This window comes from Clarias gariepinus, chromosome 6 (genome assembly GCF_024256425.1).
Source record: "Clarias gariepinus isolate MV-2021 ecotype Netherlands chromosome 6, CGAR_prim_01v2, whole genome shotgun sequence".
Taxonomy (NCBI): Eukaryota; Metazoa; Chordata; class Actinopteri; order Siluriformes; family Clariidae; genus Clarias; species Clarias gariepinus.
The window spans coordinates 27,813,577-27,839,346 of record NC_071105.1 but is presented as its reverse complement, the minus strand read 5'-3'; the positions used below and the strand labels follow the sequence as shown (position 1 = coordinate 27,839,346).

The 25,770-nt window shown below is 37.0% G+C and overlaps 2 protein-coding genes and 1 pseudogene across 2 annotated transcripts; all 3 read left to right on the top strand.

Annotated features, from left to right (window-relative positions):
* The first annotated feature begins 4,701 nt into the window (after positions 1-4,701).
* On the top strand, positions 4,702-10,794 carry LOC128526711 (uncharacterized; annotated as a pseudogene).
* A 3,052-nt stretch (positions 10,795-13,846) lies between these two features.
* Positions 13,847-14,764, top strand: LOC128527133 (odorant receptor 131-2-like). Its single transcript, XM_053499447.1, has one exon. It carries the CDS (start codon positions 14,015-14,017, stop codon positions 14,762-14,764), a length of 750 nt encoding a protein of 249 aa, XP_053355422.1. The 5' UTR covers positions 13,847-14,014.
* An 8,040-nt stretch (positions 14,765-22,804) lies between these two features.
* Positions 22,805-24,633, top strand: LOC128526710 (odorant receptor 131-2-like). The gene is made up of 2 exons (XM_053498845.1): positions 22,805-23,026; positions 23,911-24,633. The coding sequence occupies exons 1-2, from the start codon at positions 22,910-22,912 to the stop codon at positions 24,631-24,633; spliced, it is 840 nt and encodes a 279-aa protein (XP_053354820.1). The 5' UTR covers positions 22,805-22,909.
* Positions 24,634-25,770: the final 1,137 nt, after the last annotated feature.

Below are 25,770 nucleotides of genomic sequence, written 5' to 3'. Positions count from 1 at the left end.
TTTTTTTTTTGTTTGATCCAACTTTCCTTTCAATATTAATTAAATAATCATTAAATATATTATGATTGTTTTGGCCTAGTTGAGTGACAGCTCCCAACTTTATAGTTTTTCAGCCCTTGTCTTATCTTTATTCATAAATTATTCATGTGTGAGTTGAGTCCCTTAGCCTTCTTAAACTTTTAATAAAAAGGTTTTTTTTTCCTTATGAAAAGGAGAGTTTGGTAAGTTCCTCTTTTTTGACCAGATACTGTACGCGGTGACGTTTCATCAGCTCACTTCATGTCACTCCGATCTTTCTTATAAACTTTTACCACAAAGTACTTTTGTACTTTACACAAAGAAATTTCCTTCTTATTGGTTTGTGGTGTGCCTTTTTTGCTTTATAAATTACTGGCGTATAACTAAGTTTACTAAACAACATGAATATGACATTTTGGACGTTTAAACTGATTATCTGATCACTAGGTCTAAGTCTATTATGTGTTAACTATTATGTGTATAGTATATTGCATATTTAACTGTGCTTCTTATTTCTACTAATCCCGATAGAACTATCAGCCTTAGTCCCACATCACCTGTGATTACTGTATGTTAGCAATTTTCTTATTTAAGCATAGTGTTCATCTGAAGTCATTAATTATCACATAGTTGTTTTACTCCTTTTTAAAACCTAATGATAACTGAACTCACCCAAACACACAGGTTTAAATGGCAGTTAAATGGAAGTTTCCACACCTGTGACTCATTGTGATTGTAATTAGTGTCTGCACCTACTGTAAATGGTCAGTGATTTTCACAATTCATGAGATGATGCATTGATTTGGCTGGATACTGCCTCATGGGGAAAACAAAAGAACAGATAATGGTCCTGCGTAATAAGGGACAGTGGCCGAACTTTATAAAGCAGGAAAATGATATACAGTGGTGTGAAAAACTATTTGCCCCCTTCCTGATTTCTTATTCTTTTGCATGTTTGTCACACTTAAATGTTTCTGCTTATCAAAAAACGTTAACTATTAGTCAAAGATAACATAATTGAACACAAAATGCAGTTTTTAAATGAAGGTTTATGTTATTAAGGGAGAAAAAAAAACTCCAAATCTACATGGCCCTGTGTGAAAAAGTGATTGCCCCCCTCGTTAAAAAATAACTTAACTGTGGTTTATCACACCTGAGTTCAATTTCTGTAGTCACCCCCAGGCCTGATTACTGCCACACCTGTTTCAATCAAGAAATCACTTAAATAAGAGCTACCTGACACAGAGAAGTAGACCAAAAGCACCTCAAAAGCTAGACATCATGCCAAGATCCAAAGAAATTCAGGAACAAATGAGAACAAAAGTGATTGAGATCTAATTGTCTGGTAAAGGTTATAAAGCCATTTCTAAAGCTTTGGGACTCCAGTGAACCACAGTGAGGGCCATTATCCACAAATGGCAAAAACATGGAACAGTGGTGAACCTTCCCAGGAGTGGCTGGCCGACCAAAATTACCCCAAGAGCGCAGAGACAACTCATCCTAGAGGCCACAAAAGACCCCAGGACAACATCTAAAGAACTGCAGGCCTCACTTGCCTTAATTATGGTCAGTGTTCACGACTCCACCATAAGAAAGGGACTGGGCAAAAACGGCCTGCATGGCAGATTTCCAAGGCGCAAACCACTTTTAAGCAAAAAGAACATTAAAGCTCGTCTCAATTTTGCTAAAAAACATCTCAATGATTGCCAAGACTTTTGGGAAAATACCTTGTGAACCGACGAGACAAAAGTTGAACTTTTTGGAAGGTGCGTGTCCCGTTACATCTGGCGTAAAAGTAACGCAGCATTTCAGAAAAAGAACATCATACCAACAGTAAAATATGGTGGTGGTAGTGTGATGGTCTGGGGTTGTTTTGCTGCTTCAGGACCTGGAAGGCTTGCTGTGATAGATGGAACCATGAATTCTACTGTCTACCAAAAAATCCTGAAGGAGAATGTCCGGCCATCTGTTCGTCAACTCAAGCTGAAGCGAACTTGGGTGCTGCAGCAGGACAATGACCCAAAACACACCAGCAAATCCACCTCTGAATGGCTCAAGAAAAGTGGTCACAAGGAGTGGTCTAGTCAAAGTCCTGACCTGAATCCTATTGAGATGTTGTGGCATGACCTTAAAAAGGCGGTTCATGCTAGAAAACCCTCAAATAAAGCTGAATTACAACAATTCTGCAAAGATAAGTGGGCCAAAATTCCTCCAGAGCGCTGTAAAAGACTCGTTGCAAGTTATCACAAACGCTTGATTGCAGTTATTGCTGCTAAGGGTGGCCCAACCAGTTATTAGGTTCAGGGGGCAATTACTTTTTCACACAGGGCCATGTAGGTTTGGATTTTTTTTCTCCCTAAATAATAAAAACCATCATTTAAAATTTGCTTTTTATGTTTACTTGTGTTATCTTTGACTAATAGTTAAATGTGTTTGATGATCAGAAACATTTTGTGTGACAAACATGCAAAAAAATAAGAAATCAGGAAGGGGGCAAATAGTTTTTCACACCACCGTAAAATGATATCTCAACACTTAAAATTGACAGTCAGTACTGTTTAAACTCCTTATTGATAAAGAGGTGGGAAATATAAGGTTCAGTTGATACTAAGATACAGTCAGGTAGACCAAGAAAGATTTCACCCAGAACTGTCAGAAGAATTGTTCAGCACCCACAAACAACTTTGAGAGCCATACAGACTGCTTTGGGAAAAAATGGCTTGTGTTGTTTCAAGGAGCACATTAAGGAGGTGCTTGAACGCAAATGACCTGCATCATGCCAGAAGAAAGCTGTTACTGCACCCATGCCACAAAAAGGCCCACACTCAGTATGTCAGAAAACACCCAGGCAACCCTCACAGCTTCTGGTGCAGAGTCATTTGGAATGTTTAAGACCAAGATTGAACAGCCATACATGCTATGTTTACAGTAAAAGGTACACCGTCCAAACTGTAAGGCATGGTGTTGGATCGCTTATGTTTTGGGGCTGTGTGAGCTCCAGTGGCACAGGGAAGTTAGTCAAAATTGATGGCAAGTTGAATGCTAGTATTTAGATACTGATTACATGCTGCAGACAATTAGCATTTTACAGCATAATAGGCTGTGCATGGGACGCTCTTGGATGTTCCAACATGACAATGATTTAAAGCACAAGCCCAAGTTGATCCCCCAAAGGCTACAGTAGAAACAGGTGAAGTACCTTATGTTAATGAGTGAATTAATGTTTGACCAATAAATTACTTAATAGACTTTATCTCCTTCTTACATGCATAAATGTATATGTCTTTCAACTGTATTAGTGGACATTCCTCTTCTTACATTAAGGGGAAAAAGAGGCAGAGCACCATTTTGGAGCATTATGGATAGTAAGTTAATGCCAATAAATTATTATCCCATCATTAAAATCCTTCTTCAATATCATCCTGCATTGTTCCTAGTGCAAAATTGTAATGCATTTTGAGTTGGCTTGACCTCAAAGTTACATACAGTAGAAGACTATACTGTATAATATTGTTGGGGGAAAAATTCTATCTGATTTAGGACCATATGGAAGTCGTTTAAATCAGAATTGAAAAGATCAGATTCCATGTGATTTGTGCTGTGTAAACTTATGTTAAAAAAAAAAAATCTGAGCAAGATATAATAATAATAATAATAATAATAATAATAAACAATTTGTGCCAGTTCTTCTTGAAGTGGTAACATAGCCCCAAGTTGCATTGTTGCAAGCAAAAGCTAATGTGCCATGAGACCACAATGGAACTAATAGGAATTTTCTAAATCTTGAACTTTTCTTACTATCTCTGAAGACTCATTTTACATATTCCCAAGAAAAGATTATTTGTTTTTCATCAGTATTTCAGGTTAGGCTGACCTTTGCTCATTCTTTCTAATGAGAGCCCCTGGGTAGGTAGGGAAATGCCAAAAGTTCCCACTGGCCCTAGTTAATTAACCCTACAGGTTTACATTAGAGCCTGGATCCAGCCTATGGGAAAAAACTAAAAGTAAAGACAATGACCAGGAAATAATTCATTAGGAAGTTAAAGGGCTTTTTTCAACTTACCAACTAGTTATCTCAGAGGTCATATTAATGTCTCTTATAATCAATTCACATGTGACATAAAACAAAAAAATCTTACCAGTACATTTTTTTATTGTAAGTTCACAAGGCTTCATAGTTATAAAGTATTATTATTATTATTATTATTATTATTATTATTGCTTTAAATTGCCAATTTGTTTACAGGACCAAAACATTCAATACATTAAAATTATAAAATTCAATTCACTGAAATTCTGTAATGAAATTCTTACAGATTGCTCAAGAGTAACTAAAATAAAACACAGTACTGATTTGTAACTGATAATTATATATTAATACTGTAGTTTTGCTGCAAAGATTTAATTAGTTAATATTTTGTAATTATGATATAATTTGTTAATTTCTTAAAATATTATGTTTAAGATACACAGATTAAGAATACATTTAAAAAAAAAATAGTGTAGCACATATAAAAATCAATTGTCGACTGACATAACTATCGAAGATAATCTTGTTTCCTTCTTTCATTCTAAAGCATAATCTGTCAGCTATGCAACCAACTAGAACCAAAAAGGAAAAAATGAGAAACATTCAGCAATGTATTTGTAAATAAATTTATTTTGGTGGGAGTGTGGCCTAGCATGAGCTACATCAGTGGGTGCGTGGTGGCTAACTTCTTCAGTAATCAGATATTTTATTAGGATGCATTTTATATTCTCTGCATTCACATGGGCATAAATGATGATTGTCACAGTAGCTCTGACCATAGTGAGTTACACTTTCTATTATCAATGTATCTGTCTGCTCTGTCTTCATTCTTGTGGCTGTTTTTACAACATGCAACATACCCCTAACTTGGCTGGGATGGTGAGTGAACACTACATTGCCATTTGTAAATCTCTGCATCATACCCAATTCTGCACTAAACAGTGCACTTACCTCCTCATAAGCTTTATTTGACTCATTCGTTTTTTACCTGTTTTTACAAAACTCTTTATCTTTATCTCTTTATAACTCTGTCTACTAAACACCTCAGCTTCTTCCAAAGGTCTATTTTGTGATTGCACTAAAATAGCATTAAAGACTCTTTAATCCAAGAGACTCTACTTCTCTTCAGTTTACCTCATACTGTACTAGTCTCCACATACCTGATATTTCTGTACAATGGCAGGGCAATCTCGATTGAGAAAACAGCCCACAAGACAAGAAACACTATTCTGCTTCATGGAGCTTACCGTAAGTTTGTGTATGCTTTTAAATATTTCTCCAAGTGTGGTCCTTATAAACATTATTTATCCAAGGAATATCATGGATATCCAATTTGCCATCTATTTGATTTCCTATATTCTGAAAAGTTGTGTGAGGATCAACAGTTCTGCAACTAAAGGTTTGTTAATTGTTTAATAATAATAAAAAAAAATAGTTTATTAAAATCCCAATACATAATTGATATATTAAATTGTGGTGTGAAGATGCGCGCACACACACACAGTAAATAATTCTCCTTCAATGGGCTTTCTTTATTTTATTATTTTCAAAATTATACATTAATACTTAAGACATCAAAACAATGAATAAACTAAAAAGTGTTAAAGGCAAGGTTTATTTGTATAGCACATTTTATACACAATGGTAATACAAAGTGCTTTACATAAAAGAAAAGAAAATAATCATAAAATAAAACGAAAATAATAGCAATAAAACTTTTTATTTAAAATTTAAATAAAAACAGTTTGCAATAAAACATTAAACTAAGTACATTTTAATTAAAAATAAAAATATACAACTAATTAAAACAAATTAAATTTTAATTTAAAATAAAAATAAAACAGTTTTAAATATTAGGTAAACATAAAATTATGCAGTTGGTTCGGACATAGCACAGTGCTCATTCAAAAAAATTCACAGCTAAACAGATGAGTTTTAAGTCTAGATTTAAATGTGACCAATGTTTTAATACATCTGATCTCTTCTGGAAGCTGGTTCCAACTGCGGGCAGCATAATGGCTAAAAGCTGACTCCCCTTGTTTTGTGTGAACACTTGGTATTTCTAACTGACTCGATCCTAACGATCTGAGCGGTCTGTTAGGTTTATATTCAATGAGCTGTATCTGTAATGTGTTTGGGTCCTAGGCCATTAAGTTATTTATAAGCAAGTAAAAGTACTTTAAAATCTATCCCAAATGTTACAGGAAGCCAGTGTAAGAACCTGAGGTCATGGTGTGATGTGCCAAATTTTCTGGGTCTAGTCAGACTTCTGGCAGCGGCGTTCTGAATGAGCTGCAGCTGTCTAATGGTCTTTGGACGGCCGGTGAGGAGACCATTACAATAATCCACCCTTCTGGTGATAAAGGCATGGACAAGTTTCTCCAAGTCTTAATTGGAAACAAAACATTTAATTCTTGCAATGTATTTGAGATGATAGTATATTAGTCATGACATGACTACTGAAACTAAGGTCTGTCTCCAGAATCACCCCACAATTCTTGACTTGTTTTTTAGTTATCTGACCCCTATAGTGAAGGCATTCACCTCCAGAGCTTGATCTTTGTTTCCAAATGACTTGAAGCAAATTCTGGCACATCCAACTGTTAATTTTATCAATGCATTGGCAGAGAGAGTCTACACTGAAAAAAAATAACTCTGAGATGTTGTAAATGTACAGTAGCATTATTAAATCTGTGTAATCAACAATAAATAATCAAGTTTGTACGTTTACATAAATATATCTAAGTTAGAAATTAATCTGCATTTGTTAAGAACACAAGACAATGTGCATTTTTTCCTTAACATTTTCCATTTTACGCAATCCCTGCGTAATCCCTTATGTAATCTTGTTCATTTTACTCTGTTTAAATAAAACTGCCTCACCATAGAAAAAGCATGGAAAACCCTGTATCAAATTAAAAGTGCACCCAAGCCTAATTGCGGGAAGAAACAACTCTTTGGAGCATTCTGTTCACCTTATGTGCAAAAAGTTTTAACAGGCAGAAGACGACCTGTGGATTCAGGACCAAGTGCATTTTGAAGGAACTGTGGATGTTCAGGAGTGTATGCACATAATAAAAAGTGTTCTTTCTTCAAGTTTTGGGCTGGATGAAGTTGCATTTCAAATTACAAAATTAAACAACTGGTATTTTAACTACAGTATAATATATAAGAAATGCCTAGTTGCTAACTAGATAATGTGAGTATATGTAAATTTAAAATGAGACTAGGACATTTAATAAAACAAAGTAGGCCCCACTCCAAGTAAAATGAAAAGTTAAATTTTAATTAAAAATACACATTTGAAACTCTTAAAGTTAAGTAGAGCATGGACACAAAATAAGGACTGGGGAAATAATTAAATTAAGTAGGGTTTCCTTGCAAAATTAAATAGACTTTACTAGCAAAATTAAGTAGACTTTACTAGCAAAAAATATTTTTTACATAAAGAAATGTAAGTAGTAAATACAAAGAATAGTCTTGCTTGAACTACATAATAATCTGATGCAAAAAGTTAGATCAGGCTGGATATTTCTATCAGTGTATGGGGCTATAATCATTTGGAGATAAGGCTAAGTAAAGCTGGGTATCATCAGCATAGCTGTGATAGGCAATTTGGTTCTTTCTTATCATCTGACTTAGTGGGAGCATATACAGGCTAAACAGAAGCGGTGTAAGAATTGAGCCTTGTGGGACTCCGCATGTCATGGACATCCACTTACAGTAGACTTGTGCTCTCCCATACTCACATAATAACCTCTCGCTTCAAAGTATGACCTGAACCATTTAAGTACCATCCCAGAAAGCCCGACCCAGTTTTCCAGTCTTTCTATTAGTATGGTATAATCGACAGTGTCAAACGCAGCGCTAAGATCTAGCAGTACCAACACTGATATTTTGCCAGAGTCAGAATTTAAACAAATATAATTTATTATCTTTATGAGCACTGCCTCTGTACTGTGATGCGCTCAGAAACCAGATTGAAAACTGTCTAGGTATCTATTTGAGTTTAAGTGGTTGTTTACCTGATGAAAAATAACCTTTTTCAATAATCTTGCCTAAAAGAAAGATTTGATATTGGTCTGCAGTTTTTTAATATGGAATTATCAAGATTATTCTTTTTTCGAAGTGGCTTTTCAGAGAGTTTGGAAAAGTCCCAGAAAGAAGTGAGGCGTTCACCACTTCTAATAGATCTGTTTTTAAACAGTTTAACACACTTTTAAGGAGAGATGTGGGAAGTGTGTCAAGGTCGCAGGTTGATAATATGAGGTACTGTAGTGTTTCTTTCAAGATTTTTCTATCAATTGCTTGTGTTTGAGTTTTTCTGATCTCTGCACAACTTGATGTGTTCATAGCCCTTCTAATATTACTGATTTTCTCAGAGAAAAAGGAAGCAAAAGCATTTGCGGTCGGAGAGCATTTCAATGGGGATCTGAACCCACTTGGCACACTCATGGCATTCTCTAAACAGATTCATGAGGTAGGTCCCTGGCATGGTTTTTAGTTCATTAATATGCCATGTCAAGAGTTAATTTGTGGCAGCTCTTGACTTCTTAATGTGCTTTAGATCAGTTGCCTTGTGGAGAGAAAGGGTGGGTACCGTGTAAATAGGTCTATTAGTGCTACTACAGCTACTGTCTATATTATTGCAAGAAACAAATAGTTAAGTAAAGAGAAAAACAGTTTACCGTTAATTTAAAAAATGAAGGACAATCAATCTGAAAATCTCAAAAACTTTAAATGTTTTCCAAGTGCAGTCACCAAAACCATCAAATGCTATGATGAAACTGGCTATCATGAGGACCATCCAAGGAAAGAAAAAAACAGAAGAGCTACCTCTGCCGCAGAGGATAAGTTTATTGGAATGACCAGCCTCAGAAACTGCCAGTTTGCAGCACCTTAGAATCATAGCCAGAGTGGCTAATTGCAAGGTCCAGGAGCATTCTCGGTGGGCTGTTTAAACTTTTTTTGTGGGTGAGCAGATGCTGGCAGCCAGAAACAAGTTAACATTAGATAATAATTGTGGTGGTTGCGAGTTGTACCCTACAATGTAAATGAGTCAGTTGTCAATTGTAACCTACACCTGATAGTAAGTGCCTATCCCCCCAAAAAAAAAAAAAGGTGCTACAACCGAGACAGCTGACATCAGTGTTAGAAGCTTCTCAACACTGGAGTTTCTAAAAAGAACAGGTTAAGAAGCTTTTTGACTCAGCAACATTTGGAGATCTTCATGTCCCTAAACAACAGCACAGTAATTAACAAAATTGCAGAAACCAGTGCATGTCTTACATGGTTGTTAGTGCTATGGACCGAGCCATTCCCAGTTATCTTATCAAAACTTATCAATACATATTATCTAATAAACAGAGCAATACCTTTCCCCTCATTTTAAAATTAAATATTATTGAACTTTCATTTATTTTTTTGTTAAAATATGAGTAATAATTAAAAAATATTGGTTCCACTCTGGCCACTGCCTACATACAGCAAATGCTCCTCAAAGCTCAAGTGGCAGACAAGTAGATTGCTGTTTAGACATACTGTAGTATTATTAGTGCCATGTCTAAACAGCAACTGTATTGTATCAGTGCCATTGGTCTCCTCTGAAATCTCCTTGCAAACACAACAGTCTCATCCTAGCCATTGCTGATAAAGTACAAAGGCACTTGGAACAAATATTAACGTCCATGTTCTCATTTTCTCTTAGATTTAATGGCAGCTCACAAACCAAGTAGGTGCTTACTGCCACCTGCTGTATCAGAGAGACAAACACATTTTTAGGTTATTTGTCAAAGGAGAGTGCCGCATCAGATGACCAGGCCCCCACGGTCACAAAATCCAGTCCATTAGACATAGAGTATAAGTCTATTATATGAGTTGGACTAGAGAGTAAAAGAAAGAAGATTACAAGTACTCAAAACCTCTGGTAACTCTCAAGAATGTTGGGAAACCATTCCAGGTGACAAACCTACAGTACATAGATAAATACATACAGTAGCTACTCTATTTATTTATATTTCACTTCCAAAGAGGCAGGCTTTCTTCTAATCTTTAGATGTAGTCTTGAGGAATATTTTAACCTTGTTACTGTCAGTTCAAAGCACCACAATTTACGATCACAATATTTTCTGAAGAAGAATACTTTATTTTTTAAATATATACAAAAAAGAAAAAGGAATTTCTCCAGATATCCAAGCTTAAAGAGTTTGGGTCAGAGAACACAATCTGGTAAGAAGAAAGAAATCAACCTAGGTATGGTAGGTTAAAATGATCAATTTTAGTAAGTGTATTACCCAACCAACTCAATTTTAAGTAAGGCAAAACACTAGTGCGATTTTGTAAACTTACACAGCTCCCATTATATTTTATTCTGCTTAACTTATTTTTTAACAACACAAGTGCTTTAGTTGCTCTGCTTTCAGTCTCCACACACAGACAAAAGCTGGGCTACCAAAAGACCACAACAAAACCAATAGGAGATAAATTGTGCAATTAAAAAAGAAGCTATTTTTGCATCTTAAACATCTTTCACTACAATGCCTCTGTTGATGAATTAGAGCTAATCTAATGAATTGATTGTGTTTTTTTTTTTTCAAAAACAATTGTTCCCGGTTGGATTAACATTTGCCTGTTCTTTCTAATGAGAGAAAGGTCCCAAGGCTTAACTTTATTTTTCTGTGTTGCAGGTCTCCCATGGACCCATTAGAGGCTGGGAAATGTCAGAGAGTCCCACTAGCTTCAGTTAATTACCCTGCAGGATTGCACCAAGGTCTGGCTTTTAGCTTTGGGGAAAAACATACACAAAGCTTTCATTTCTACTGAAGAATATTTTCAGGATAATAACTGATATGCGAGTTGAAAGGTTTTTATTACTAGTTTCAGCTAGCAAAATGACCAACAAGACCTGAATTAGTTATCACATGACCAGATGACCAGCCTCACTGACCACTCAATCTTACTGTACTGCAAAAGTATTTATCCCCCTTGAACACCTCTATGTTTTGTCATGTTACAACCACAAACGTAAAGGTATTTTTTTGGGATTGTGTGTCATAAACCAACACAAAGAAGCACATAACTGTTAAGTGAAAGGAAAATGATAAATGATCTTAATTTCTTTTACAAATACAACTCTGAAAAGTGTGTTGTTCATTTGTACTTAGCCCTCTTTACTTTGGTTCCCCCTAAGTAAAATCCAGTGAAACCAATTGACTTCAGAAGTCACCTAATTAGTAAAAAGAGTCCACCTGTATGTAATTTAATCTCTGTATAATTAAAGCTGTTGTGTGAAGCTCTCAGAGGTTTGTTAGAGAACATTAGTGAGCAAACAGCCTCCACTGTTAGGGATAAAGTTGTGTAGAAGCAGGGTTAGGTTATTAAAAAATAACCCAAGCTTTTAACATCTCACAGAGCACTGTTCAATTAATAATTCGAAAATGGAAAAAGTATGGCACAACTCTAATGTAAACTCATGATGAAACTCATGGTATGTTTGTGTGTCTGTGTGTGTGCCCGTTTCCGTATGTCTGTCTTTCCAATTTCCATGAAAGGGAGTGGAGCCTTGCATAATTTGCAGGTCCCTGCTCAGCCTGCGTACTTTCATGCAAACTATTATACAAAGTTTGTGGAGCATTAAGGGTGTTTGTGTGAACATGGCACTTTTTTGTGGCCCACAGTGTAAAATAAATAAAAGAATTTTGTCCATAAACTTTTTATTTTTTAATTGATCAGAACATAAGGTGGCACAGTGGCTTAGTAGTTAGCTCTGTCGCCTTGTACCTCCAGGGTCTTAGTTCAATTCCTAGCCAGATTCCCACCTGCATGGGGTTTACAAGTTCTCCTGGTGCTTGGTCGGTTTCTTCCGGGTACTCTAGTTTCGTCCCACAGAGTGAGTTTTTATCAAAAAAGATTTGTCCAAGAAATTGATATATAGTGTGACACTATATTCTGATATTTAAACACATATTTTTGGAACACCCTTGGGGGAGTGGTATTTTTTCCATTCAGGAAGTAGAGACAACATCTCGGTTTGTCTCTTGTTTGTTTGCATCTCTTCTCATTTTTTCAATAAATCAAATATTTTCCCACTTCATTAACATTTTCCAGGTGTGATACTTTTACCATAGAATGGCAAAGATAGATTATTTTTCATTTAGAAATACTTTTAAATCTCTGTTACCATATTGTAGAGGTATAACCACAAGAACCATTTTTATGCTACATGCGTGAAACCATATTTTCCCTCACACCACATGCATCCATTTGTCACCCTGAATGGTACCAAATATATTTTCTATAGATGATTATTCAGTTGGGTGGCATGGTGGTATAGTGGTTAGCACTGTTGCCTTGCACCTCCAGGGTCCGGGTTTGATTCGCTGCCAGGATCAATTCCCGTCTCTGTGTGCATGGAGTTTGCATGTTCTCCCTGTGCTTGGTGGGTTTTCTCTGGGTACTCCGGTTTTCTCCCACAGTCCAAAGATATGCAGGTTAGGCTAATTGCCTAAGCCTCCTGGGATAGGCTCAAGGTCCCCATGACCCTGAATACCGGATAAAGCGGTATAGAAGATGAGTGAGTGAGTGATTATTCATTTGAGTTAAAAAGATTGTATTTTATTTTCAATAGCTATGTTTCACGTATGCTTCTCTGGATTACAAAAAAAAGGCATGTCATGTCAACCACACACTTACAGACATTACACCACTGGTAGAATTTGTAACTTTATCCACAAAAGTTCCAGACTAGAGGTAAATAGAACAGCATACAGTAGGTTTTCCAAGATAATATTGCATGCTGCAGCTAACAATATATGCCTTCATCAGTCAGTAGTTGATATTTTTCCTAAAAAGTAATAGAATAGCCTTTGAAATAATGTTTCGAACTGTGATTCATTTCCAATGTTTATGTCTAGGTTGAAAACTTATTTATTTAGCCAAGCGTTGGGTAAAGGTGCTAAGTCATTGCTTATACTGTACTCTGCACAAAATATACACTGACCTTATAAATGATGTGACTGTGACCATACACAACTGTTCTCTCTCTATCTGTTGAGCTACACAGGGTGCTCCTAAGCTGTCAGTGACCCAGATCCCCTCAGCCATCTGGCCCTGTCCTGGTGCACTGCTTATGGGTATGAACAAAGACATTTTTGTCCTAGTTCAAACAGTATTTAGTAGACAGCCAAGGTGGCAACTACCAATCAGTGGATTGTCATCCTTTCGTTAAGACACGTTAGGCAAGCTGGCTGTATCTTTTTAAATGGCTTTTTTAGGCAACTTTAAAGGAAAGTATTAACCCTTCCTATTGCATGACTTCCAAGATGACCATGAGTGTCTAGTGTTGTGATTGATGTGAGATTTGCAGGTATAGCATGTACAGATTTACTAATTTGCTGCATGGATACAGTATTTCTAGGGAATATGTAAGCAACACTTTTGTTCTGGCTCTATATAAACACATCTAAGGAGGTAATGATTTCACATAATGCTCCCCTAGGTACAGTAGGAGGAAAAAAGCTAAAGGCATGATGAGTATTTTCAGATTTTGGTAATACAAAAGAATCATATGAATAAAGGTGTGACTGGCAATTTTTGATTAAAATCTTTGATTAAGGGAGGGATAAGAAAAATGTATTGACTTTCTAAAAATGCTTTATGTTTCAGTGGTACAATGAAAATGTCTACTTGTTTTCAGAATAATCTTGATGTGGTATTAAATAAATATTAATTATTTATTTTTTTACAGGTTACTTTAAAGACAACTACGGCTGGTGACAGAAATAAGGAATGAACTATAGCAACATCACCCAAACTAAGGCAAGAGATGCATACATCACAGCAGTTTCCAAAAATGTGATTCTTGTGACTTTATATTTCTCCATTAACTATGTTAATGGTACACTTGTCCACACCTTTGTCAAGCATGAAATCTTCAATGAGAATCCTCGCTACATCCTTTTCATACATATGGTTGTAAATGACATGATCCAGTTAACAGTTGCTGTAATGCTTCACCTTATTGTATACATTTTTTATACAATTAATGTTTCATTCTGTTGTTTTCTTTTAATTACTGCGATAATCCCCACCCTCAACACTCCACTGAACCTTGCTGGTATGGCCATAGAACGCTATATAGCAATCTGTAACCCATTATATCACAGTCATATCTGTACTGTTCGAAGAACATATATGTTGATCAGCCTTATCTGGTTCCTAGGTTCAATTCCCATTCTTCCAGATTTGTTCATTCTTGTAGCCACTGAGCCTTCAGAATTCTTTTTTTCTAAGATTATCTGCAGTCGTGACACAGTGTTCCGCCACCCGTATCTGGTGGAAAAAAAGAACATCTCACATCTGGTCTACCTCTTGTTTGTCTGGCTTATTTTGGTCTATACTTACTTCAGAATCATTTTCGCTGCCAAGGCAGCTGGCTCAAATGCTAAGAAAGCCCGCAACACGATCATCCTACATGGATTACAACTTGTGCTATGCATGTTCACATACATAGGCCCACCACTTGAAAGCTTTTTCTCCTCTCTTTTCCCCATATTAACACTTGAACTGAAATATGTTAATTTTCTCTTTGTCTATGTTTTGCCCAGATTTTTAAGTCCCGTTATATATGGATGGAGAGACCAGATGTTGTCATCATATCTAAAAAGGGATTTGTTGTGCAATAAGAAAAAAAGTCAAATAAAAGCAGAATTTAACTAGCTTACTGTATAAGCCCGAATGCAGTTAATAAAGTCATTTAAATAATATTTTCTTAGCAAGTTTATAGATTTTGTATTTACTGTGTGCCTATTTTACAGTATGTGTTATTGTGGTATTCCTTATATAGTTTAAGGAAAAAAGAATAAAATGTTTAGACTTTTGACTTTTAGAATATTTAGAACACCTCTTATATAGAAGGGTGAGTCAATTTTGTTTGTACTCTATTATATTAAATCTTTGTTTGGCCACAGTGTGTGAAGGTGTTACATCAGTTAATATGTAACCACTGTGCAAGCAAAAATGTATGCCCTACTTTTGATTTACATGAAAGAAGAGCGGTGTGCAGTCATTGATTTTCTGTGGTCTAAGGGTGTTCCTGGTGCTAAAACAAATCATGGAAGAGCATTAAACAGCAGCATTTAAACCTATTAAAATTTGTTTTTAAAACAGACTTATTATTGGTGACATGCTACGAGTCTGAGCGTAAACAGCAGAGTATGGAATGAATCTTCAACTGGTGACCAAGAAAAGCTTCAAAAGTTTACCATCAGCTGGAAAATTAATGCATTTCCAGATTTATCAAGGTCCATAAGTGAAACATTATTAGGAAAAACAATAAACAGTGCTTATTACAGTAAGAAGGTGCTTATTTAAGAGCTAAAGCTTAAGCTTTGTATAAAATTAAAAAAAGTGCTGTCCACGTGCTGTGTGATCTTGCATGACAATGCACATCCACACATTTCTCCCCACACTGTCAACACAGTGTTGAGGTGTTAAAGCATTCTCCTTATAGTCCTGTTTTGACTCCATAAAACATTCACCTGTTTGGTCCCCTGAAAGCAGCCCAACAAGGATAAAGATTTACTTCCAATGTAGTCAAAACAGCGGTGCATTTGTGGCTTGAAGCTCACTCTAAACCTTTTTTAACGAGGGAATACAGAAGTTTGTTGACAGATGGGCAAAGTGAAAAGCAAGCAGATAATGTCAAAAAAAATTAAATAAATTGGACAGTGAGAGTGCTGATAATTTTTAACTAACTTTCGTAAAAGGCAATCTCTCTATTATTTGTAATATTTGGAAAGTTAGTTAACACACCTAGGTGTCTGATACTAAGTAATTAATCATCAATAGTACCATACAGATATACTTCTTTTAAACTTAAATTAATTATATTCAACTCTATACAAATGGCATTTCCAGTTATTACAGACTCTAAATGTAGTCTATGGTGTGAATATAATAACTCTTCAACACTGACAAATGCGTTTTGCTTTGTATACTGTGATTAAAGTCTGGTATAAAATATGGTCAGTTTCATAGTTTTAAACTATAAGTTTATTTATTATGTTAAATGCACAGTTGCCTTTAGGTAGTCATTATGCCTTTTTAGTTTCATAGTTGTAAAGTCTTCTAATTGCCTGATATTGATTGGCAGACCTAGAGTTGTCATTAGCAAAACCTTTTCAGTGCTTAACAAACATTTTGACTCATTAATTTGATTGCTAACACTCAACAACCATTTGCTCCTTTAAACAGATGACTAAAGATCAGGTAAAGGTAATTGTTATAGAAGACATTAACCGCATCGAAAGGAAACTATAATTGCCATCTTATTACAAAAGGTTAGGTACTGTATATCTAAAATATGCTAAACAGAAGTCAAGTATGCAATATGCATTTTTGTATATAGGTGCTGTGGACTATTCAATCATTTATTCATTCATTCATTAATCCACCCATTCAATCATTCTGTCATTTATTCATCCCCACCACAACCCCACCGGAATGAACTGTGAGTAACCACATATTTTATTAAATAGAGTTAAATTTCACTTTCCCCATCAAGCCCTAATTACTGCTTGATTTTTAAGCTTTCAGTCCCACTGTGGTTCCAGTTCAACCACAGTGAGAGCCATTATCCACAAATGTAAAATATATATTAAAAAAAAAAAAACTTTTCAGAAGTGGCCAGCCCTAAATTACATCCAAGAGCACAATGACAACTCGTCCAGGAGCTCATAAAAGAACCCAGAACAACATCCAAAGAACTGCAAGCCTCACCTGCCTTAGTTAAATTCTGTGTTGAAATTCAATGATTCATCAATAAAAACTGGGCAAAAATGGCATCCAATTCGAATGCCACTGCTGCCCAAAAAAGAATACATAGGCTCATCTCACATTTTCCGAAAAAACATCTTGACTACTGAGACAAATCTTTAACTTTTTGGAATTTAAACTTTTTAACAGATCTTTAACTTTTTGGAAGGTATGTGTCCTGTTAGATCTGATGTAACTCTACGTTTCATCAGATCTAGTATTTCATAAAAAGAACATCACACCAACAGTTACCGGGCGCAGTGGTAACAAGCTTGCCCCACTGTCCGTTCAAATCCCAGGTAATGCTGTAGCCCCCTGCAGATGGGAGCCTAGAGATGCCAGTTTTGACATTTTAAGAGCAGACAAAGCACTCTATGCGCGTTCAGTGTCTCCCCTGCGCGCTCTACAGCTCGGTTCTGCAAGTGTCTCCCCTGTACGCGCGACGTGTTTTCGCGCATGCGTGCAACATAATTTCTCTGCGCGCGCTCGACTCTACCTATACACTCGCTCAAATTTGTTCAGCGTTAGAAAACTGCCACAAAACTAGCCAATCACAGACTTCCACACATCACTTCTGATTGGATGTTTCTTCTCTATCAGGTGGCACTATTGCATAGTGAAAGCGTTGTAAATAAAGGTTTATATAAGTAGTGACCTAGTTGTCCGATTTGAATTTTAGTCGACGTCTGACTATATGGATAATTAGGTAAATAAATAAAAACACACAAAGGACAAACGAAACTGGTATATACTAATACTTAATTCAATAAAAAAAATAATTGAATACATTGAATTAAATACTATATTTGTTTATAATATTAGAAATAAATACAACTTTATTTACAATGCTTCCCTTATTTTTTTTTTATATATAATTATATACAATAATATAATTTAAATTTATTTTAATTTTCTTTTGGTTCTGTAAAGCTGCTTTGACCATTTTTAAAAGCACTATGCACAATATGCGGTCGATAGTGCGAGCTGATCAGAGAATAAACACCCAATCGGAAGTAGTGCGTGTTAGGAGGTCTGTGATTGGCTAGTTTTGTGGCAGTTCGCGCGGAGGTGACGCTGCACGTGCAGAACCGGGCTGTAGAGCGTGCAAAGGAGACACTGCACGCGCATAGAGTGCTTTGTCTGCTTTCAAAATGTTAAAACTGTGCGCTCAGGATTGTGGCATGAATATACAGTAACGCCATACGAGAGAGCTGATTGGCAGAGCCCTCAGAGGGGAGGGATGGGAGGCACTGTAGCACTTTCTCATCAATGAAGGATATATTAGAAGAAGAGGATAGCTCTATCCCCAATTGTTTTACGCTGCAATGGTGCATGAACAAGCAGTTCGGAAAGATGCAGTTGGGTGGTGTCAAGTGGCTAGAGGTGGGAATGATGATGGGTGGGAATTGCTATGACTTAATTAGTGAGAAAATCGGAGAAAAAATAATGTAGCGTTTTTACGCCGAGAAGAATGCGTAAAAACGCTACATTACCGGTGTCCTCCTCGACACACCCCACTAAGAACTCGTGTGCGTAAGTTCGTCCTCCCACCTGGACTCGCACCGTGCGACACGCCCGTACCTTGATGTAGCCCCCAGCAACGGTGCAGATGTTGAAGGCGGAATCAGGCCGTCTGCAAACACGCTTGCTTTGCCCCAGTACTCCAGAGCGCAGCAGCGAAACAGTGGAGCCGGTGTCCACGAGCGCCCGCAGTAAGACGCCGTCCAGCACACAGTCGATGTAAAGCCCCGCGGGGCTCCCCAAACGTCCACCCGGCGCTAGTTTAGCGGCTGCTGGTGTACGCTGTCCCTCAGGCCTGAGAACGTTGCAGCGGTAGTCTGGCGGTCCCTGGCCTCGGCATCGCCGCGGAATCTCAGAAGCGGTGTCGAGGCCTAGCCGCGACGGGTAGCCCTGTCCCCGGCTAGGTTCACCTACTGAGCGCCACTGAGCTGCGGGCGGTCGCTCGGCTCTTTCGCCGTGATGTGCCGCCACTGTGGGCTCAGCGCGCTCGACCTCGCGCAGCGCCTCCTGACGGTCACCCGCGCCGTCGCCTCGCCGCGAAACGTCGGAGAGCTGCTCGTTGCCTAGCCGCGACGGGTAGCCCTGTCCCCGGCTAGGTTCACGAACCGAGCGCCACTGAGCTGCGGGCGGTCGCTCGGCTCTTCCGCCGTGATGTACCGCCGATATGGGCTCAGCGCGCTCGGCCTCGCACAGCGGCAGGTCGCTTTGCCGGCTAACGGCGCGCGGAGCTGTCTCTTGCTCCGGCGCTTGCGCTGCGCCAGCCTCCGCCCCGAGATCCAGCGCCGGGATTTTCACCTCGCCGCCCCGCGTTGGTTGCCGTGGTGTGCTCGCTTTAGCGCCGTCGGGAAAGCGCTTCTTTTTCGCGAGTAGTCGCTTCGCTACTCGGCGGCCCGCTTGGATTTTCAGAAGGTCTTCCGTTGTGCGCTCGAACCCGTTACTCTCCATCCCACTTCTGACACCAATGTTGCGTTTTTACCGCTACGAAGAATGCTGGAGAGACGAGTGAGCTTATTTGCTACCCAATGCAATGGCTGGGAGTACTTTATTTAGCACACAGCCGGTAATGGCATGAGCAACACCTTCACTCAGGAGCCTACCTCTAATTCAGCGTCAGCCTGAACTAGAGCACATTTCACACGTCACACACCTCAACACACACACAACAGGGCCGAAGTCACTAACCCAAACACCTTTCCCCATCATGGTGAACACACCGACATTCCCGCAAAGCATGCTGGTCGTCAGCCGCCGCCCCGCCCACGCCACAATAATAATAAAAAGAACATCATACCAACAGTCAAACACAGTGGTGGCATTGTGATTGTCTGAGGCTGCTTTGCAACTTTAGAACCTGGATGACTTGCCATAATTGATATAACCGATGAATTGTGTGCTCTACTAGAAAACTCCTCAGTTTGTGACCTTATGCCAGATCACAAATGCTTGATTGCAGTTACTTTTTCACATAGGGTCAGGCATGTTTGGGCAGCTTTTTTCCAATTAATTAATTTGAAACATCATTTAAAACCTGCTTTTTGCAACACTCCTTTTCTTCAAAAGTTTGCTCCAAATATTTCAAAATATTCTAAGAATTATTATAATAGTTTTAAAGCAATTTCTTAATTCGCTTTTCGATCTTTATTGAAAAAACCTTCAATATTTTTATCGAAAAAAAATAATGAAAGGAGTAGAATTTTTAGAATTAGAATTCTTATTAAGTGCTGATTTCTGAGTAAATAATACAGTAGGTTTTTAGGTCATGAATGTAAAAAGTGACTCTCATATGATTCAATACCCTGTATCTAGCCAGTAGAAACATGCATACATACAATTACATAGCCTGTGCCACATCTCACAGGGTTTTTTAACCTAGAGAAGTATTAATCAAAATGTTCTATGGCCGTTGCTTAATTGAGATCAAACTAAATGGATGAGTTCTCTGTCTCTGCTGTGTTATGAAGACCACATGATCATGGTGTATTTGTCCAGCATTAACTTTTTCAGTATTTGTGCCACAGTGGCTATCTGTAGAATTGGACTGGACAGGCTGTTTTTTATTCCCACAGGCATGGTTGAGGCTTGTATCCTAAAGAAAATCTACAGCATAATACTCTTATTAAGCCTATTATCATTATGTAGAGATGAGGGGGAAAAAAACTTGCTACAAAAAGCTATTTAAAATTCAAGATGTTTAAATATTTGATATTGTGTATCCAAAGGATTGAATTTCATCATGTACAAATATGGTTAGCTCAAAAATATGATTTGTTAAAGGAGAACTGGCAAAGTATGAATTCTGTGTAAAGATTATGTGAAATAATACCAATAACAATAATACTATAATTAGTTGCAGTAGTGGTAGTAGCAGTATTTATTTAAATCGTATAAACATATAATTTAGTTTTGTTGAAAACAAACTGATTGGTTTACTGCTAAGTTTTCATAAGCGTTAATTACATCTGATGTGTGCTCTTGATTCATCATAATTTGTTTATTGTTCCTTGCTAATGATACACTCAAAAAAATAACTTGTTGAATGAACGTAATTAAATTATGTAAAGAATTTCCACCTGATTTAATGGCTTTCTTTCAACATTAAGCAATTTTGTTGGCCCAACTTAATGTTCTTAGGTTCAGTCAAATTAATTTTATTAGGTTCATTTAACTTATTTACTACAGCTGCGTCCAACATAATTTAATACTGTTAACATAAATGAATAGTGTTGGTACAACACATTTTTCAGTTGTAAATTAAGTTGATCCAACTCAAGTAAATAAATTTCAAGCCCTGGTCAACAGAATTCTGTGAAGGAAGGAAGCATAGGACAAACGGGATAAAACAGATTTTTATTTTACACCAGCAGCAACTTACAAATGAAGTCTAAATTTGAAAAGATGTACAAAATATAAAACACCACAAATAAGTATTAATCATAGAAAAAAAATTAACACCAACAGAAAGTTTTGTACTTTATAACTGTACGTTATGACTTAAATATGACCGTTAGAGACGGTTGGTCAGGAAACTCCTGAAGTCAGATGCAGACAGGACACTTTCACTCACAAACTCCTGTGAAAAAATACAGAGATAAATTCAATTCATGATATTTAATTTATCAAATGAACAATATTTATACTTTCTTCCTCTCGCTTCACAACTCATGAGAACAGACCGAAACCAGAACCGAACCGCAGATTAAGCACGCGCATATAACCGTCGGTATTTTAAGTGTGATTAAAAATACAAGAAATAGCTTAAACCAAAATAACGTGACTAAACATCGCTAAACAGAAGGTGACATTTATGTTCAGTATTTAGTTTCTATTTAGAAAGATGGGAATTAATTCCTGCTTACCCTTTCCACACTCCCGCCAAACGTTTGTCTTCTCAACACGCTGTGTTCTCTTCTCGCGATGTCTTCTCGCGATATTTCTGGTTTTGCTATTTCCGGTTTTCATAGTGACAAGATCTCTGGTTTATCTCAACATGATTAAATCTAATACATGTTAAGTTGTTGAATTTCATGTAAATACAACATAATTTATTCATGTTCTCCTTGGAAACATGAAATTATTATGTACAAAACACATATTACATTTTAGTACATGTAACAGGTAGCCATGTTCATTTTTTTGAGTCTATAGTAACAACATTTTAGCCCATAAAAATCTAATATTAACTAAACTTTAACAAGTGTTTAATATACAGTTGTACATATAGTCTTTAAGTCTTACTCTATTTTCTACTTTATTCTTTGAATAACATATAGTAATGCACATTGATCACATTTAGAAATTACAGCTTTCTCCAAAGTTTTGGTAGTTTTATTAAAAAAAAAAAATCTTTAACTATTTAGGGAAATATTTATGAACTATTAATTGTGATGGACAGAGGCTAACTATTCTAAAATAATTATTTAATTTACTATAAACATAAAAAATGCATGTGTACTGTGTTTTACACACAGCTTACAGTCTTAAAGTAAAACAAAAATCCACCTGCGTATTTTATATGGCTGAGAAATATGTAACTTATATTTTCTTCTGGGACATAAGGTAGAACTGGGCAAGGCTGAGATGATCTCCATGGAATTCTTACAACCCATAAACCATGTTGATCAGTTACACAGTCTCAGTATATAGGTACCAGTTTGAACTTGCAGACAGAAGACATCCATGATCCAAATAGGTAAGAGTTTACCATTATTTTTTATAAATATGTGGTTATGTAGAATGATTGTTTTTATAATGCTACATTTTCTCTCTCTTCCTTTCTCTCTCTCTCTCTCTCTCTCTCTCACACACACACACACACACACACACACGCAAACATTAACATTTACAGCTTTGTCTCTTTATTTGTTATAAAACATTCAGATCATGAACTCTTCCACTGGCTCTGCATACCAGAACTTCAACCTCAGCCTGCCTCAGAATGTTACTTCAAAGGAAAGTTTTAGCAGTGTACTTACCAAAAACATAGTGGCTGTGCTAGTGTGGCTGGCCCTTAGCATCCTGAATGGTACCATGACATCCACGTTCTTTAGACACAACTTTTTCTATGAAGACCCACGCTACATAATGTTTATTTACATGGTCATTAATGATGCAGTCCAGCTGACACTTGTGACAGGTCTGTATGTGGTAAGTGTTTAAAGCAAATTTAAATGCTTAAACTACATGTAATTTCTTAAATTCATATAAGCCATTACAAAAACCTGTACATAGTTAAAAAAAAATGTTGTCTTATTTTTGTCTTATGTTGTCTTATCTTATTAAATATTTGAATAGCAACTGGGTTCATAACTGTATGCAGGTGGCAATGGGAAAAAAATACATTGAATTTTAGAAATATGTAGGATCCAGAATCCTATAAATGCATAATGCAAAACCAAGATACTTAATACTGCATGACTGACATTGTGAGAATTATTGTGTTTAATATTATTATTTATTTGTCTTGTATACTGCTTATCCTGTGTACAGGGTACATGGGGGGCCTGAAGTCCATCCCAGAAGACAGGGCAACAGGCATGGTACACCCTAGATAGGGTGTCAATTCATCACAGAGCACACACACACACACACACACACACACACTACAAGCAATTTGGAATAGCCAATAAACCTAATGTACATGTCTTTGGACTGTGGGAGAAAACCAGAGTAAACCGACCAAGCATGGGGAGAACATGCAAACTCTATGTGTAAGGACCTGTGGTGGGAATCGAACACTTGGCCCTGGAGGTGCAAAGCCACAGTGCTAACTACTATGCCACTGTGCCATTTGAATATTATAAGATCATTTATATTTAAATCATATATCGTTAAAGCGATTTACAGTACTGTAATGTCATGCAATTCCATGTGCTTAAAGACTCTTTACCTGTCTGTGTGTGAACAAAGTCAACTTTTTAAAATTATTATTATTATTATTATTATTAGTGCTTTGTTCAGTCCATTGAACTTAGAATTGTAGAATTATTTTATAATGCTCTTCATTTTCAAAATGTCCATCTTTTCTCCAGGTGAGTTATGCATTCTCTAAGATCCAGGTGTCTGCATGTTGCCCACTCATCATAACAGCTGTACTGACAACACGTTCTACACCCCTCATCCTTGCTGGGATGGCCATTGAGCGTTACATTTCCATTTGCTTTCCCCTTCATTACAGTCACATGTGTACAGTGCAGCGAACTATCTGGATCATTGGTATTATCCTTGTTCTAAGTGCTGCACCCCCCCTCACAGACCTCTTTATAACTCTTATTAAGGAACCTGCATCCTTTTTTAAAACCTTTATCTTCTGTGACCACTCACTGCTCTTCCGTGACCCATCAATCTACTACAAGAATTGTGCTTTCGACAGTGTATATTTTTCCTTTGTTTTTTTGGCCTTGCTCTATACATATTGCAAGATCATGTTGACAGCACGAGCAGCATCCACTGACCTGGTGTCTGTGAAAAAGGCACGGAACACAGTGCTGCTTCATGGTGTGCAGCTGCTGCTCTGCCTGCTGGCTTTTGTGGTGCCATCCATGCAGGCACCTCTAATCTATTTGTTTCCACAGTATGGTCTGGAGATACGGTACATAAACTTTCTTCTGGTCTACATCATCCCACGGTTCCTGAGCCCTATGATCTATGGAGTCAGAAATGAGAAATTTAGAAAATATTGGATTAGATACCTTCTCTATAGGGTCAACAGGGTGAAACATGCTGAACACTTGCCTCAAAAACTGAAGTTGTAAGAGAGAAGCTGAAAGTAAGGATCCTTTGTAAGGTTTATGTAAAAAAATAATAATAAAAAGTTTTCTACAGACCATTTTTGGTTTTGAAAACACAAGCTGTTTGCCTAGTTTCCACCATCAATTTAGTTTTACGTAGGTTACTGGAAAAATACAAAAATGTACAAAGTGTCCAGTCTTAGCCTTGTGGTGCATCATCTTAAGTACCACTCAATGCGTTGCACCTCCACAGTGGAAAGTTCGATTCTCATTTCAGGGCTGTGTGCCTAGAGTGCCTCTACATTTTATAGAAGATAATTAGATAACTTGTTATTAACTACAGAAGTGGCCATTAAGAATGCGCGTTTTCCTGCGAGATGCCACAATTTGGCGCGCGGCGTGCCGTGACTTGCCGTAACCAACATTCGGGGATTTAAATAAATGTGTTGTGCTTCACTGAATGTCCGCCAGATGGTGCATGGAAGGACTTATGTAAAAGCCAGACCAAGTACAACGAAGAATTGCGTATAATTAGTTAGCCTTAAACAATGTCATTAAATGCTGTAGCAAACATAAATTTTATTTAGTTTTACAACAGATCTTTCATGATGAATGTGTGTATATGTGCTTCATATTATTTTCATAATGATAAAATGAGAGGCTCAAATTCGTGCTTTAAAATTCCTAATAAGTTTCTTATATAGTTTTTGTAATGTTTTAACAGGGACAAAACAGTAAAAGACATGGCAATGCCTCGGTTTAAATGGTCTTGAAATTAATTTAATTTCCTCATAGTAGGCATCATGTTTTTTGCTGTTTGTGTCCAGCATTGAATAATTATTTCATTTATTATTTGACCACGGCTGGAAATAATAGCTGAAATGTGATAATTTAGAAGAAATAAAGCTGTTCGTCTTTTGTAAAGTACTTTCACTTTACAAAAGGCCGCGTTTTGATCAAAAGGCTGATAAACGCGTGTTGTGCAGTATATACAACGCGATGGTGCGCTCCGTTACTGTAATCCCTCTTCTCACCTTTCATGTAGGTCTGCTCAGTCTTGTTAGTTCATTTTAAAACCTTCAAGTCAGCGAATTCCCCCATTAGCAAAACCGGTTTGATAACTTCACACCTATCGTGAATGAAAGGTGCGAAAAGGGATTA